General features: G+C 34.4%; 1 protein-coding gene and 1 long non-coding RNA gene across 12 annotated transcripts in view; one reads left to right on the top strand and one right to left on the bottom strand.

Moving 5' to 3' along the window:
* LOC105231882 (segmentation protein cap'n'collar) overlaps positions 1–13,902 on the bottom strand; it is a 138,749-nt gene that overhangs the window by 74,468 nt on the left and 50,379 nt on the right. For 9 of the 11 annotated variants that reach the window (XM_049448238.1, XM_049448237.1, XM_049448239.1 and 6 more), the window contains 2 exons: positions 3,265–3,429; positions 1,244–1,331 (listed from right to left, as the gene is read on the bottom strand). In XM_049448238.1, coding sequence (XP_049304195.1) covers positions 1,244–1,331; positions 3,265–3,429 — 253 coding nt within the window. Of the gene's footprint in view, positions 1–1,243; positions 1,332–3,264; positions 3,430–3,728; positions 4,034–13,902 lie in introns of those variants that run through there. The other 2 variants (XM_049448240.1, XM_049448236.1) reach the window with 2 other exon arrangements.
* Positions 1–13,902, top strand: part of LOC125776427 (uncharacterized) — a 140,888-nt gene that overhangs the window by 91,618 nt on the left and 35,368 nt on the right. The gene's annotated exons all lie outside the window — the stretch shown is intronic.

The following is a 13,902-nucleotide window of genomic DNA, read 5'->3' as shown; positions in this document are numbered from 1 at the left end:
TTATCTACAAGAAAAAATACTTATTTAAAATGAAAATATGTCATTCATAAGTGTTTGTATACATATGTATATGCGATATGGAAGCGTTTCGCAGTTAAGAAGAGATGTTTTAGTGGGTATATATGTATAGTTAAGTGAATACAACTATTGTACATATGTATATCGTCGCCTTATATGGAAAATACCTAGCATCACTTTTCATAAGTTTATAGGGGAAGAAAAAACGATATAATAGAAACCACTCATATTGCAAAAAAAATTGAATTTTGGTTATGTATTGGTTATCATACACTCATATTGCAAAAAAAAATTGAATTTTGTTCATGAAATGGTTACGTATTAGTTATATCTGATAGCGGCAGTGGAAAGTGTAGTATAATGTAGTGAATCGTAAGCCTTCAAACACTCAATTTCGATTTTTTTGATACTACGCAACATTTCAGGTGACGATATAAACAGTATTTGCCTAAATATTTGCACACATTTATAAAGTCTACAAAAATATGTATGTACATGTTATTAATATATTTAATAATTATTAATATATTATAATATTTGTTTTATTTTTTGTTTTATAATTTTTTAATAAATAGTATACGGTAAATTATGCAATAAATTCTCGTCTATAATTATAACGCAGAACCTCCAACAGAGTTTTAAGGTTGAATAATGGTACCTAGCTCTCTTTATGTATAGCGACTGCATATTAAAAACGAGATGTAAATTAGCCTTTATATTTAAGAGTTTAATTTTGATAAATTTTCAAATCTAAAAAAAATATTCAAAATTTCAAATATTCAAAAATTTTCACATCCAAAAAATTAAAAATTATTAAAAATTCTCTAAATTTATTAAAAAGTCTCTTTATATAGATTCACCTCAAAACTAATTAAATAACTGTTTTTATGCACTACTAAACTTGTCCGTATACACACAGATGTACATGTCAGTTAAATTGGAAAATTTTCAACATTCAATTGCGCATAAGACATTTGTAGCGCTACATATACATATGTATGTATATACATAGGTTAGTATACATATATACATATACACATAAACACGATTGTTCTTAAAATCCATAACTTCGCATATTCATATACACTTCGTCTACACACGAGCACACTCGGCTGGCTAATTAATGTCCTGCATTCAAAAGCACGAATATGTTCGGCAAAGTTCGCCACAGCATAAATATATTCTACACCAACACTACAATAACAAAAATATTGCTTGGACTCACCAGTTTCATTGTCCACGGTGAAGGGTATACCAGCCCATTCATCATCGATATCGCCAGCATCATCGCCATCTTTGTCCTCAAAGCTTGGCTACATTAAAGTAACAAATGAAAAATTAGTAAAAAATTAAAAAAATAATAATTTTAGAAATTTAAAAATAAAAAACATGGAAAATGTCGCGAGTTTGCTGTTGGTCTGTCAACATTTTTTTGTTTTTGTTTTAGAATTTTTTTTTTGTGTTTGTTGCCTCCTCGTTCACCTTGCGCTTCAGTACATAAGTATGCCCTCTATTCGTATAGGTATAATATTTCGACTTCGTTGAATTTATAAGATTGCGTGATCTCTTCACGAATCCTTTTAAAATGGGCTCGAACCAACACATCTTTTTTGTCAAATGCCTTTACACACTCACTTTATATTAGCTATAAGCATATATGAGCAATATATTTACAACTAAACTCCCGAAATTTCACATTGAATCTGAATGGTTTTGGTCCATAACGTCTAAGTTTTAATAAATGCAAATTACTTTCAATCTATTATCATTGATTTGAGCGCATTTTATGTGAAGATCAGCGAACTTTGGCGCTCAGCCCTCACTTGTTTGGTGTGTGTTTGTGTGTGTGTGTGTAGGCTACTGCTTAAGACCTGAGCGCCCAGTTTCGCGTAGCGGAATTAAGAGAGTTCCTTTATTTAATTTAAGATGATCTCAGAGCATTTTGTTTTTTGTCTCAAAAATTCTGTTAGTTGTTTGTAATTTCTGGAAGACAGTTCTTAACCTGTAGTTGATGTGGCGGGTATTTAAGATGTTTTATGTATAACATATTGAAGCGATATTGAAGATTTTTGAGTTTCTTTGGAGTTTATATTAAGTTACGAAATTTAAATAATTTTTTAAAAATATATATTAGCCTAATTTCAAAATTATGAGGTATTTTCGGGGTTTATGGATTTTTTTTTTTTAAGTTGTCCAAAATTATTTTTTAGTATTTTTAACCGCAATATTTTCAAATTTCTTTCAAAATTGTTATTCTTCAATGCATTTAGTTTTAAGCATATACAGAAAATTTTTATAAAAAAATATTGGAACTTGGAACTTTATAGAGAGAATTTTTTAAGAAATATTGGCTTTTAGAGCTTTATAGAAACAACTTTTTAAGAAATTTAGGCTTTTAGAGCTTTCTAGAGAAAACTGTTTTAGAAACATTAGCTTTTAGAGCTTTATAGAGAAAAATGTTTAAGAAACATTAACTTTTAGAGCTTTCTAGAGAAAACTGTTTAAGAAACATTAACTTTTAGAGCTTTCTAGAGAAAACTGTTTAAGAAACATTAGCTTTTAGAGCTTTGCAGAGAAAATGTTTATAAATAATATGGGCTGTTGGAGCTTTATAGATAAAACTTTATAAGAACCGTTGGCTTTTAGAGCTTTAGAGCTTTACTCAAACGATCTAACATTTTTGAACCTTTGACTTTTGTAATTACTGCTCTATAGAACCTTGAAAAGACTTTAGTTAACAATAAGGACCACAAAAAAGCGTAAAAAAACATTCAATAAATTCTCAACTACATTTGGGTACATTAAATGTTTAAATAATAAACTATATTTCACCAAAAAAAATATATATATACATATACTTTATAGTTTGCCAATCATATAAATTTAAAAAATCAACAGTTGCCTATTTTCCCTAAACACCATTTCAGGGTTAAAAACAAGATCACCCCATACTCAGCGCCGCATCTACAGGAAGCTTATTCAACTGCGGCATTATTTCGTTTTTCCAACATGGACCTTTAAAATAAATACGAGTATATTATTAAAGTTGACCGTTTTCACCTGCCCTTGAAATGAGTTATATCTAATTGTTCTACAACACTTTTGCGTGCTTTCGTTTAAATCGCACACTCTTACCCCGTTCGCGCCTCCAAAGAGAGTTGAAAGCACATGCTTATCGCATGCTTTTTTACCAGACGATACACAATCGACGACCCCCCGACGCCGCTGCTGCTGCACAACACTTACCTTATCTAATTTAAGCTCTTTCAGCGCTTTCAAATTCTCAATATCGTCATCGGCGCCTGCACCCTTACTACCGTTATTAGCGGTTGCATTCAACAGATGCGGTGGTGTCAATGAAAAACCCAAATCGACATCTTGCTTCCAGAGCACATCGATAATTTCGCTCTCCTGGAATAAGAATTTAGTAGGTGGAAGAAGTTTGAGTACACCTCGTGGCGGCCAAAACCAAAAACATATCAAAAATTGTTATAAATATAAAATTGTACATATGTATGTATGTATGTATATATGCGCGTGCGAAAGTAATAAAGGAATATTCCATGCCGATCGGCATATAAATATATATATACATATATTATATATTAAATATATATTTTATATATGCACATAAATCGGCTTCGTCGATGGCATAAGTCAAGTTGTTTAATAAAAAAAATAATAACAATAGATAATGTAAAATAACCCACTGTGTTTATGAAAGTTTTCATTTTGTAAGTTTATAACTGCGTTTTTATTAAATACTACTTTCACGTAAGAATACGAGCTTTTCACTTATAAAACACTTTTTCTTTTAATTGATTGTCCTTCACACTTCGTTAATGCTCGAGCACTGTGTCTCACTTTTGTCTAAATTTCAACGGTTTTGTTTTGAAAATGTCTATGAAATATGTTTGTTTGTATTTCTATAAAAAAAATATATATATTTTTGCTCCGTTAGCGCTGAAAACGTCTTTTTAATGCGATGGCTTTAAGAGACTACTGCATGGGCATGCCTAGGCTAGGAACTCTTCGGCAAAACACTCTTCGCGGCAGATTATTTTTATTTTTCAATTTGTAATTCTTTATTTTTTTCTCTCTAAATGTCGACTGCTGGCCTCAAATTCGGGCTATAGCTGACGCGTGTGTACGTTACAGGTCTCTTCTGACTGATAAGCGCTTCGCAAGCAAGATAAGCCCGATGAGTACTTTCCTCATTGTACTCGTAATCGTCTAAAATGTTCGGCGCTACGATTCGTTGTAGCGTCACTAATTCGAAAAGAGATGTCTTATCAGTGAACGCTTTTGTTTATAGACTTTCTTTATGCTCTTCAGCGTCGCCTGACTGAAATTTTAATGCAACAAAAGAGTTACCGCGTGAATTCTCTTTCATTATTTTTATTATGAATATACATATAAAACCCAAGAGCATTGTGTCCATTTCGTTAAGATTAAGTCGTCGGAGTCGTAAAATTCTTCTGATAAATAAGTACTGTATATGCAAATGAAGCAATTGGGCATATTTGTTTCTGCGTTAAAAAAAAAGAAGAAAGAAGCAACCGCTTATTTCATCACAACAGTCGCGTTCAGAACATTCAACATTTATTTTATTATTTAAAAAATAGTTCTAAAAAAGTGTGAATAAATATATGATTGTCCATTTAATAGAATTTATAAGCGAGAATATTCATTTAATTGTGGATCTTCGAACAAGAATAATGTATAAAATTTTTTCCATAAGTCCGATTCATAAACATTTATTACATTTCTAGCTACTATTATGAAGGATGCAGCCATGTATAGAAGTTTCTGAGCGCCATTCACTTGCGAGTGGCCAGAAACGATTCTTTTACATATGGCTCAAGCAGCTCACGACTTCTGGCCTTAGACCAAGCATCCGAAGAGCATCCGTTTAAGGGCGAGCTAAAGTGAGAAGGCGAATCATCTCTCCCCGAGGTTGTGCGCTGGGTTTGGGACCCGCCACGTAAAAGACACCCCCAATAAAAGTAATAAAACAGCCTCGGATGAGATATACGATGAGATTGACATAGTTCAGCGAATTAAGGGGTTACATGTGTTTACGGGATTTCAAAAAATCGATTTTTTTTATTGACTTATTAAATTCTACAACACCTCTAGAATATTGTTCTAAATTTTCAAGTTGATCTGAGTAATGGTTTCGGAGATATAGCCTTGAGAATATGTGCGCTCGAGGCTCGCTAAGCAAGTGCGCCGTCTTTAAACATGTTTTTCTCGAAACTGTGATTTGGAAGTCGGTTGGCAAGATTTCTCGAGAACTGCTGATCTTAATGACATTTGCACAGGTCTTTGAGATACAATTCTCAAGGACTTGGACGAAGGAATTTCTTTTTTTCGATTACAACTAAAGGCGAATTTTCAGTTTTTTTTTCTTCGTCCAAGTTCTATGTTAAGGTTTTAACGTATTTTTCACTTTAGATGAGTTATTCTGCCAACTCGGAAGCATAATTTTTCAGAGGGCTCACCGGAAATGGTGTCGCAATGGCCGAGTTTAAGGGTTCAGTAGGGTAATCTGGCCTGTTTTATTGACATTTTTTTTCATAGAGATTTTTATTCTACAATAGAACTTTTTTCACATATATCGTGGAGTGTATAAACAAATTTTTTTGGAATTTTTCGATGACATCTGTCGGTGAAGTGGCTGGGTGAATGAGATGCGTTCTTTCACTGGCGAAATACAAAATCCCAATTTATTCTTAAAAAATACGTGAATGGTTATCGTCCTAGGCGTTTTGTGAACATTTCATAAAATTAAACAAATCGGTTGAGTAGTTCGACCGGAATGATGTCCGCCAGTTTAAAAAAAATGTGTTTTGAAAAAAACTTCTTTAAAGTGCCAAGTGTGCACTCCGAGCGCTCGGAACGTCGAGAGGTATTATTATTTTTGGGCCTTTTTCGAAAGCTTCCAATGGTCAAGTGGGTTTCTACATTAATTTTAAGGGTGCAAAGAAATATAAAATGCAAAAAAAATTAAAAAAGATCAGAAGAAGGGTCAGTAGGGCCCCTAAAATATTTTTTCGAAAAATTTCAGATTTTTTTTGATGATAATGTATGTTTGTAACAATAAAAATTCTAATAAGAAAGGATAAAATTTGTGATTTAGCACCGTTAGACTGCTTCTTGTGGGTTTAATTGAAGTCATTAGTCTTTAGCAATAAATTAGACTCTCTTCGAGCTTTACTTGACAAATTTATCTAGTATGCTCACTTGAAAGTGTCAAGTAGAACCATCCAGTTGTTTCGGATAAAAATCCTTACCATCTCCGAAAAAAATGTTTGGAGAAAAGCAGAGTTAAAGTTTTAGTGGTATCATTTGTTTAATTTCAATATTCTGGTTATTTTTCTCTGAAAATTCATTCTATGCTTAAAAATATATTCACACTAAACTATTTATTATCAAAAGCATTGTTCAGCCACGGTTGATTCGCGACCAATTTCCATATTTTGAATGATAAAGTTTTCCATATATGTACATATGTTTAAAAAGTTGCTTAGCTTTAAGGACCACACCGTAAGATTGCTCTAAGCGACATTGTTGAAATGTCAATCAAAGATAATTGTGTTGCTGAAATTATTTCCTATGATTTTAACAAGCTGAACTTAGAGCAGATTCTGAAGTTGGCAAAACAATCAAATTTAACAAAAACAAACACAAATTTGACGACGAAAATTATCAAAGTGTTAATACTTAGAAACGAGTAAAATATTATCTTGAATGAACCCGATGATAATCAACGATATTAGAGCGATCTATCACCGATAGAATTGTGCTTAGTAAACCTATAGTTTGTGCGGCAGTTGGTTTTAGAAGACTGTCAATAGGAGTAGATGTAGAAATTTTGGAAATTTTCTAAAGTGAGTCTTTATCACTAACAAAGGAATTATATAGAGAAAATCAAATATACCAGCAAGAAAATGGTCTATCTATTTCTTCTTACACGTTTCATAGAAGTATAAATGTTCCGTTATTTCAGTAATAATCTAATAATCTTAATCCCACGCCGTTTCATATCCGAGATGCCGAAGCGGCTTTAATGTATACTTAGTATACCAAACTGAGTCAAATCAAAAATTTGTACTGGCAACGTAAAAATACTATAATTCATTGGAATATTAGACAAAAATAGATTATGTCTATGTTTTATTTTTTTAGTACCTAATTTACAATAATTTACGGCTCCAAAAACATCTGTCCAACATAGGTGGCATGGCTTCTTCAGCAAGTTCCTCAGAGTTCATCAAAGTGCTGGGCCTTTGTGAATATACAAACATATGTGATAGAGGAGAGGGCACAAAGACCGTTCGATCGCAGTGCAAACCACAAAAGAATTTCTATTCCACCATAATTTATAAGAAACTCAATTTCGTAATTTTAAATAAAATATTTCGAACAAGAAAGCGAACTTCAAAAACGGAGAAATCGCTTGTTTACTTTTAATTCCAGCGCTTGAAAAAAAAATTGTTTTTGTCCAATAACCAAAAAATAATAATTTCTTATTATCCAAATTTGCAAACATAAAGCAATCAAAACTCCTCACATTTGACGATCAATTTAGATTGCCGCTTAATTTTATATGCTTACTAATGCAGTACAAATGCACACTGCTTTGTTTCAACTAACCGAAAAACAACCAGAAATTTGCAAAATTCCAAGCAAAAATTTACAAATTGATTTTTTTGTTGTTTCGTTTTTTTTTTGCAAATTCACGCTCGGCCTCAAATTATAGCGTTAATGATGCATTATTAACGCTGCACCGACGCACTTAATCCTTTCGCAAGTCAACAACTTACTACACCCAACAACAAAAGCAACAAAGCGCAGCCACAATAACCGACAACTAAACGGCGGCGTGGCAGTCGAACAAAAGCAGGCGTTTTAAGTCGCAACAAGCAAGCAGAGTGCCGGTGAAGAGGTGAGGAAGTGGAGGAAAAAATGCGGCAAAAAGGAGAACTGACACGAAATGGTGTTGGTGGAATTTTCGGCATGTCAACCACAACAGGTAGCCGTTGCCGTTGGTGAGGATCAGCGCTGCAGAGTAGATATGCGGACTTATTGTCCGTCCAAGAGCAAAAGGATCAACACAGTGACGTTTAAACCAAAGATAATCGCGGCATAATCGCATCCATTAGTGGGATGAGACCAACTTTGCATGTCAAAATCGGTTAGGGCGACAGTGACGGGATTCCCGGAACTGCAGAGAACACAGTTTTGCATGTATGCGTGTGTAGGAATGTGGTAGCTGCATAAGTCGTAAAATAAACAGATCAAACAAGTGCGAGTGGGGGCAAAGCGGCCGGGTATTTAAATGCAAGTAAAATATGCAGTTAAGACTATTCGTGAGTGTGTGCATGTTTGTGTGAGTGCAGGCACTTTCTGGTGCGCATATGTATGTATGTATGTATGTATGTAACAGCTTATGTTGCATGACACAACACTTGCCACAGCGGAGGCTACATGTGCATATGACATACAAAAATGCATCTATATACACATACATAAGTACATACTCACACATAGGTACATATACAAACATAAGTCCATATAGTATGTATACGTTTATGCCACAGCTGGTTGCATGCAACACACAATTGATGGCTTAATTAAATTGTTTTCCAAAGCGACAAAAAAAGTGTCGTAAAAATATATATATTTTTTGTTATTGCAATAAAAACAACAAAGCACCGCAGAACTACCTCAGTAGGCGCGCTTTAATGAAAACTGAATGGCCAATTGAGTGGCCGGTCACAAGCGCTTGTGTCCGCTTCCACGCCGACATGAACACACAAACATTTGAATTGCCTTGCTACATTTGAATTTTTATTGTTGTTATTGTAATTTTGTGTTTTTTGTGTCGCCCTAAATGTCAACTGACATTTTCTGTAGAATTTCTTTCATATTCTTGCGCATTTTTCCTAATGAAAATGTAAGAATTTTCAACAAAAACGCTACGGCCAACCCTTGTGCGCCAACAAACGCACACAGAGATACACACATACACATAAAAAGAAATAGAATTACGCTTTTTTTCCTCGGCTTGCTTGTGCAACTTGAAAGCACATGTAGCGACGGTTGTGCACATAAGAGATTGCCGCCGCTTTAATGATGCCACAACAACAATGTGGCAAGCTGTTGTTACTACCGGACACACACATACCCATATATGCATTGTTGCACGAGAAAAAAAGATACAATCAATCATTCCATTTAACCACGCCTATCTCCTGTATTACTCAGCACAAAAATGGACGGCCTTTAGATGCGCCGCGGCCAGTGAGCGAAAGCAAACAAAAAAAACGAAATGTTGGCAGCGCTGCGTTCTCGACAGCGGCAGCAAGGATCAACGTGAACGCCGGCAGCGCACCTATACACAAACATACACACACAGTTATGTATATGTAACACAGTCACGAAAGCAGCCAAGCAGTGCAATTGGCTGAAAGGAGTTGATGCTGTTGCTTGCGTGTGTGTGTGTAGGCAGGATAGCAAAGCCATATTGCCTTTGATATATGTATACATATGTGTGTGAGTGCTAGTGGTTGTTGTTGGCGCGCTCTGCGCATGTTACATAAAAATATGCAATTAAAAGTCAACGGCAAAAGGGGATGATTTCACCACTACAATGGCAGCGGAGTTCAAACACACACACAGGCACAACGAGCTGCTACTTTTGCGCTTTATCCTTGTGCAATTGACTGTACGACGCTGTTTTTAGTTTCCTACTTTGCTCATATACATATGTATGTACATACATACATGGAACATATTTATCTGTTTATATATGCTTGTAGCTTGTCCAGTTGATTATTTGCGTCCCCATGACTTCATCTTCAAGTTTCATTTTAGTTTAATCGAAATTGTAATTATAACTTGTAGGAATTTCAGTGAAATGTATGAAGCCGTTTGGAGAGTCTAGAAGCTTCAGTTTTCTCTTCAACGAGCTGTGGCATACTATATACTTATGTATTGGTCTAAAACAACAACAAAACAATGAGAACATCTTCCCGAAAGTTATACGAAAAGAAATAAAAATAAAAATTTAAAAACATTGATTAAAAAATAGTTAAAAAAACTTCTCGAGAATATAAAATTTAATTTAGAAAAAGTGTTTCTGGAGCTACTCTGTAAGTATAGATTTGTAATAATAGAAGAAAATACTTTATAAAATTATCAAACAATTTTAATAATTCCCTTCACATGTGCATTTCATAGTGAATAAAAAGTTTTTCAACTTGATTTAATCGGTCAATTTGTATGGCAGCTATATGCTATAGTGGTCCGATTGGAACAATTTGTTCAGAGATTGTGGAGTTGCCTTGAAAAAATGATCTATGCCAAATTTCGTGAAGATATCTTGTAAAACATTTTTTTTTTTTCGTACAAGAACTTAATTTTGATCGTTCAGTTTGTACGACGGCTATGTGTTATAATGGACCGATATCGGTGATTCCAATAATTGAGCAGTCTTTTGGTGAGAGAAGAACGTGTGCAAAATTTCAGACCGACAACTCAAAAAATGCCAAACGTTATATACCATATAACCAATATAATAACATATAGTTGAATGAAAACTAACTTGAAATTAACATAAACAAACTTTTTCCTGTATATTATTATCTATAGCGGTCGTAATCGCAGTGATGGATCCTGTTAAGCTAGCACGAGTATGTCAAGGGCCTGCTACGGATTCCATATCTACAGTCAAGTAAAAAAGTCTGTGTCGCAAAAGTCTCAAGGATTGTCCAATAATCAACTGGAGCGGTTAGGTGAGTGTAAAAAACGACTTACTTTTGCCGATTCATTCTGAGAGTAATGAGAATAAATCGACTTGTTTCTTTGTTAAAAATCTATCTGAGCGTACAAAAAGCTATAGTTGATATATCAATTGTATACATGAGATAGCTTTCGAATATGGTTTTGAAAAGTGCAGTTTCCAGAAAAAGGCTTTCAAAGTTTATGTCCTTCAGCTGACTGGTGCGAACGTTTCGACAGCATATAGCGTATAGGACAGTGAATTTTTTTTCAGAGCTCTGCCAATAATTATTCAGTACTCGATATTAATAGTAGCGGGTGGGCCATATAAAATTTCAAATTTAAAGATAGGGCGTAAAAGATTGAGTGTAGCGTTTGCTGTATGGCACGTAGCGCCGGCCTGCTGGAACCAAATGCTGTCCAAGTCTTCCTCTTCAATATGCTTGAAGAAAAATTCGGTTAACATTGCGTGATATCGCTCACCATTGATGGTTACGGCGGTTCCTTCTTCATTTTCGAAGAAAAATGGGCCGATAATTCCACCAGACCAAAATCCGCACCATGATTCGTGCTGGGTACATTGACTTCTCGACGATTACGTGCGGGTTTTTTGTGCCCCAAATGCGACAATTCTGCTTGTTAACGTAAACATCGAGGTGGAAATGAGCCTCGTCCGAAAAGATGATTTTTTGGTAAAATTGACCATCCTCGGTCAAACGATCTTCTGCCCAATCTGCGAACTGTAAAATAGTGAATAGCGACCCATTTCGTAAATTTTAGACTTTTTACTGAATATCTGTCACTTTCCGAATGGTATTTGACGTTTCCAATGTCGAAATATAGATAATTCAAATTTAAAACGTTAGATGACCCACCCTATATAATGTTTATAGGCCCCTAAAGTGTATTTTTCTGTAGCCGAAAAAAAGTTTCAATTTTTTATTGCCTTTCTACAATTCAATTTTTATTGTTGTTGCTGTTGTTGTAGGTTTATTGTGTCGAACTAAATGTCAACTGACATTTTCTGCAGAATTGCTTTCATATTCTAGACTGATCTGCTGGTCTGCATCGTTAATAGATTGTTTGGAAATCATCTGTTCTTCATAGCACCTCATAAAGAGAATTTAAACGGAGTGAAAGCTTTGACATATGTAATCTCTTATATTCAATCAATAAATCCTTACTTCGCTCTTTTTTCTAAGAAAAATGTTCCACCGCTTCATACAACGTTTGAAAGTTTTTGGCTCTGGCATTAGGCATATTAGATACCCGATGATCATTTGGCGATTTAGTGATGCCAAAACTTTAAAATTTCCTTTGGTAAGGCGAGAAGAAAATGAGAGACTCCGGAATATATGATTTTCAAACTTTTAATAAAATTTTCACCAAGAAACATAAGTAAGAAAGTGTGTGATTCTCTTTGAAAAATTCGTTCGATTTTCACCAAACTTATTTTCTCTCCTTTTTTTTACGATTATACTACTTTCACAAAATTGGTTTTATTTAAAGAGCATGCATAACCCAATTTCTTGATTCAATATATTGTAAGTTTTCTATAGAAGTTTGATCACTTTTTGGTCTCAGATGAATAACGAAATGAGAACTTGCAAATAAACCTGAAGAAAGTCTGAAGAAAGTTTCTTTGAGGTTAAAAGAATTGTATATTATAACGACTCTCATTTTGAGCGGATGTTAGTGAAAAAGAAAAAATGGCAGAAAGCAAGCATGCAATAAAATATTGTACTTGATGTACTCTCATCAATAGCTAAACTCAAATCTCTCGTTAAAAAACGTGTTTGGTAGATTCTTGTCAGTTATCGGTAAAGTTATGATAGTGAAATGTAATGAGAACTCTGAAACTTGCTCCGAAGCCACCATATTCACCTGATTTAGACTTGAACTTAACTAAAGTATGCGTTTATATGCATCGCTCATTTGTCGCAAGAACGCTAATGACCCCCCCAAAAAACCAATTAAAATCACTTTATGTCAAAATATTTAACATCAAACCGATATGACTGTTTGATTGAGCATCAACTGCCACTGACCACAATCTCAACGCTAACAACAAATAGAGAAAAAGTAATCTTGGTAACTATGAAATAATCTAAAAACAACAAAAACAAAGAAGTTTACATGAAAAATTCTTTAAAGAAAAAACTTTTCATTCCATCAAACAATTGGCTCTTAGCATGTATGTATGTATGTAGATCGTGTGGACCACCTGAAACGAAACAGTCGGGCAGACGGACTGTATGCAGTGTGCCCCGCTAAGATGGCAACCACAAGATAAACAAGATAAATGTATTTTTGATCAGCGAAAGGTAACCGAAGTCGTTTATAATACCGAATTTAAGGCACAATATATCCTTGAGCATTCAAAGGCCGTGCGACGACGGGGCAGTGCGAACACAGTTTGTCCAACATTTATGCCTATTTTGTGGTTAATGATGGATATTGTGTTGAACGTTTGACAAATAGTTCTTTTGTCGGCATGGAGCGGCAAGCGCACTTGCTTGACGGAGGCGGAGAAAGTAGTGAAAGTATGTATTTAGAAATTTACATTTAGCATGAAAACTTCAGAGATCGTCAGACACATCATCAATAAAACACACGAAAAATCGATGACACCAACAACTGACAGGTTGACATACAACCATACACTTTGAGACAAATACGAATCTAAAAAAATTAAGCAGCACCTCTGGCATTTGCGGCGTTGAAACTGATGTAAAGACAAGTGATCTTCGTAGAGTCGAGGCGAGTGTTGCCATAAAGTTCAAAAGGACAACACACAAAAAAACCGATCCACGGCGGTGACAGCGCAATGACATTTAAACATTTTGAACTGACCACATTTGTGTAGATTAATCATTTGCTTGTCAGAGAGCGTGCGCCGTCGTAGGAATTATGTGTTGTTGGGCGGTAATGAGCTGGTGATTATGTCAGATTGCATGAAATCAAAGCAGGAAATCTTTTCGGAAAGCAGTTATGTTAAGTAAAATGTGGAAAAAAATTAAAAAAAAAAAATTAAAAAAAAATATTGAAAAAAAAATATTAAAAAAAAAATAAAAAAAATAAAATAAAAACAAAAAA

Source organism: Bactrocera dorsalis, chromosome 2, assembly GCF_023373825.1.
Source record: "Bactrocera dorsalis isolate Fly_Bdor chromosome 2, ASM2337382v1, whole genome shotgun sequence".
Classification (NCBI taxonomy): Eukaryota; Metazoa; Arthropoda; class Insecta; order Diptera; family Tephritidae; genus Bactrocera; species Bactrocera dorsalis.
The sequence above is the reverse complement of the archived record's forward strand: the minus strand, read 5'-3'. Positions and strand labels throughout refer to the sequence as shown.